The following is a 2,439-nucleotide window of genomic DNA, read 5'->3' as shown; positions in this document are numbered from 1 at the left end:
GACCAGATTTCAAAGAAAATGAAGTCAAATAAAAACAACAGCACGTTTTTGCAGGAATTGGGTTCACACTGATGATGATGAACATGTAAAATAACAAAGGTTAGGCTGGTGAACACCGTGCGTGCAAAGCAAAACTTCATTGTAAGAATTGCTTATAACCAATCATTCTCTTTGCCCACGAAACAGAAAGCAGTCACAACTCACTGTCTATAAATCTGTTTTAATCAACAAATATTAATTATTAATTTATTAAATTTTATAATAAAAGAATTTAAATCTATCATTTTTTTCTATTTTTTTTTCTCTCATATTACCAAATCAATCTTATAACTCTTAACTAGTATAATAAGCATAAATAGGATTTTATTACTTTTTCAGTATTTTCTATACAATTTTTTCAAAAACATGAAGTAAAAATAAAGTTAAGCTTAATTTGTCTAAAGAGCCATTTGATGTGGGATGTACCAACTATATTTCCCCTTCTTCAATTAGCTCTCAATATGAGAACAGAAAAAGGGAATTACAAAATGGAGTGCCTTAAAGTATCTAATTTAATGAGTACCATTGACTCGATTGAATATAAAAAAAAGTCTGAGTTAATCTAACTCAGTTTTTTTCTTCTTTTTTTTTTCCCTTTTACGAACCATTACTCTTAAGCCGCCAGCCATGTGTGCCGTGAGCAGTGGCACGAATATAGGCCTATCTGGACTAACAATTTTAAATGTGAATCGGCTAAGAATTGAAGCCACCACATACTTCATTTGAATGAAGGCCATTTCCTTGCCTAGACACACCCTTGGACCAGCCTGAAAAATTGGAAACAAAAAAGGAGAAACCTCATTCAACACTATTCCTTCACTGTTTCTTGGTTCCACAAACCATCGATTTGGTCTAAATTCAAACCAATCCTTCCCCCACAAGTCTTCCATTCTCCCCATTCCATAGGGAAAATATGTGACCCTATCTCCTGCTTTGACCACAGTGCCATCTGGCAACAGATCATCATCAGTGGCATGCTTAGAGTCCCACGCCACTGGTGGATACAGCCTCATGGACTCACACAAACATGCCTTCAAGAAACTCAAATTCTTTAGTGACTCATAATCCAACACCCCTTTTGCCTCCTCCACTATCTTGTCCTCCAAATGGGAATAATGTGATAGAACCCAAAAGAACCATGTCATAGCTGCTGAAGTAGTGTCCCTTCCTGCCATGATGAAACTTATCACCATGTCTCTAATCACCTCCTCTTCATGACCTGCACATATAAGCCTTGACAAGAGATCATCTTCATAATAGTTTATCTCACCCTTTTGCTTCCTCTCTTGAATCATTCTCATGACATGAGTCTGAACTTCCCCAACAGCAATCTTAAGCAATCTCTCAGATCCAGCACAAAACCATCTCTTCACCCTCCAGATCATGAACAAGGGTGCTGCTCCACGTTTAGCAGACACCTCTGCAGCCACATCAAAAGCCCTTGCAAGGGGACAAGTAGGAACAGAAGGGTCCAAACAGCACCTATTATAATTATTAGTCCCCAATGTGAACTTGCAGATCACATTGAATGAGAATCTCCTTAGCAGCTCTTGCAAGTCAACCACCTTGTTCTCACCACACAGTGCCTCATCAAGCACTGGCACAAGCCTCTCACACACTTCTTTCTCCAACGTGTGCATGACAAACTCCCTCAGGGACTTGGTGGAGAACTCGTGGCTTGCCAGCCTCCGACTGGCGAGCCACGACTCTCCATCCACGTTGAAGATCCCTTGACCGAGGAAATCGCCAAGGATCTCGGTGAAGGGCTTCCCTTTGGGGAAGTTGTTGAAGTTTGTCTTGAGCATGTACTCAACATTTTGTGGGTTTGTTGTCACAATGGTTCTACGTGCACCAAGCCTTTGAACCACTATGGTGTTGGTTGGGGACTGAGCTAGTAGCTCAGTGTACCAATCCAACAAACGGTACCTGTTCCTGTAGAAGGATATCAGGCAACCTATGAGGGGATAGGTTGCCGGACCAGCGGGGCCAGAGATTTTCTTCCCTCGCCCCGTTGTTGCGGGGAGGGTTATGTAGAAGAGGATGAGGAGGAAGATGAGGGAGAAGGGAAGGGAAAGGAGGATCATGAATGCTCCTCCCATATTACCACCATGAGAAGGAGTAATATGGAGAGCACTGTGAAAGATGATATTGGCCCTTATGAGTTGACTCTTTATATGGTATTTAAATGTGCATATTATTTTAGTAATTATGTGTGACCTTTATTTGAGAGCTGGATATATTCAACATTTAGCAAATGAAAATATATTTATTCTTGATTTAAACCAATTAATATCTCGTGAATTTGGTTTTATATATATATATATATATATATATTTCATTCAAAAAATGATGAGTATATTTTCAATATTTTCTCACTTTATATCTTCTTAAATAATACGT

General features: G+C 39.3%; 1 protein-coding gene across 1 annotated transcript; it reads right to left on the bottom strand.

Annotated features, from left to right (window-relative positions):
- Positions 1-460: 460 nt before the first annotated feature.
- LOC114390206 (cytochrome P450 94B3-like) lies at positions 461-2,185 on the bottom strand. Its single transcript, XM_028350910.1, has one exon. It carries the CDS (start codon positions 2,136-2,138, stop codon positions 597-599), a length of 1,542 nt encoding a protein of 513 aa, XP_028206711.1. The 5' UTR covers positions 2,139-2,185; the 3' UTR covers positions 461-596.
- Positions 2,186-2,439: the final 254 nt, after the last annotated feature.

Source organism: Glycine soja, chromosome 16, assembly GCF_004193775.1.
Source record: "Glycine soja cultivar W05 chromosome 16, ASM419377v2, whole genome shotgun sequence".
Lineage (NCBI taxonomy): Eukaryota > Viridiplantae > Streptophyta > Magnoliopsida > Fabales > Fabaceae > Glycine > Glycine soja.
Note: the sequence above shows the minus strand (reverse complement) of the source record. Positions and strands in the feature narration are given on the sequence as shown.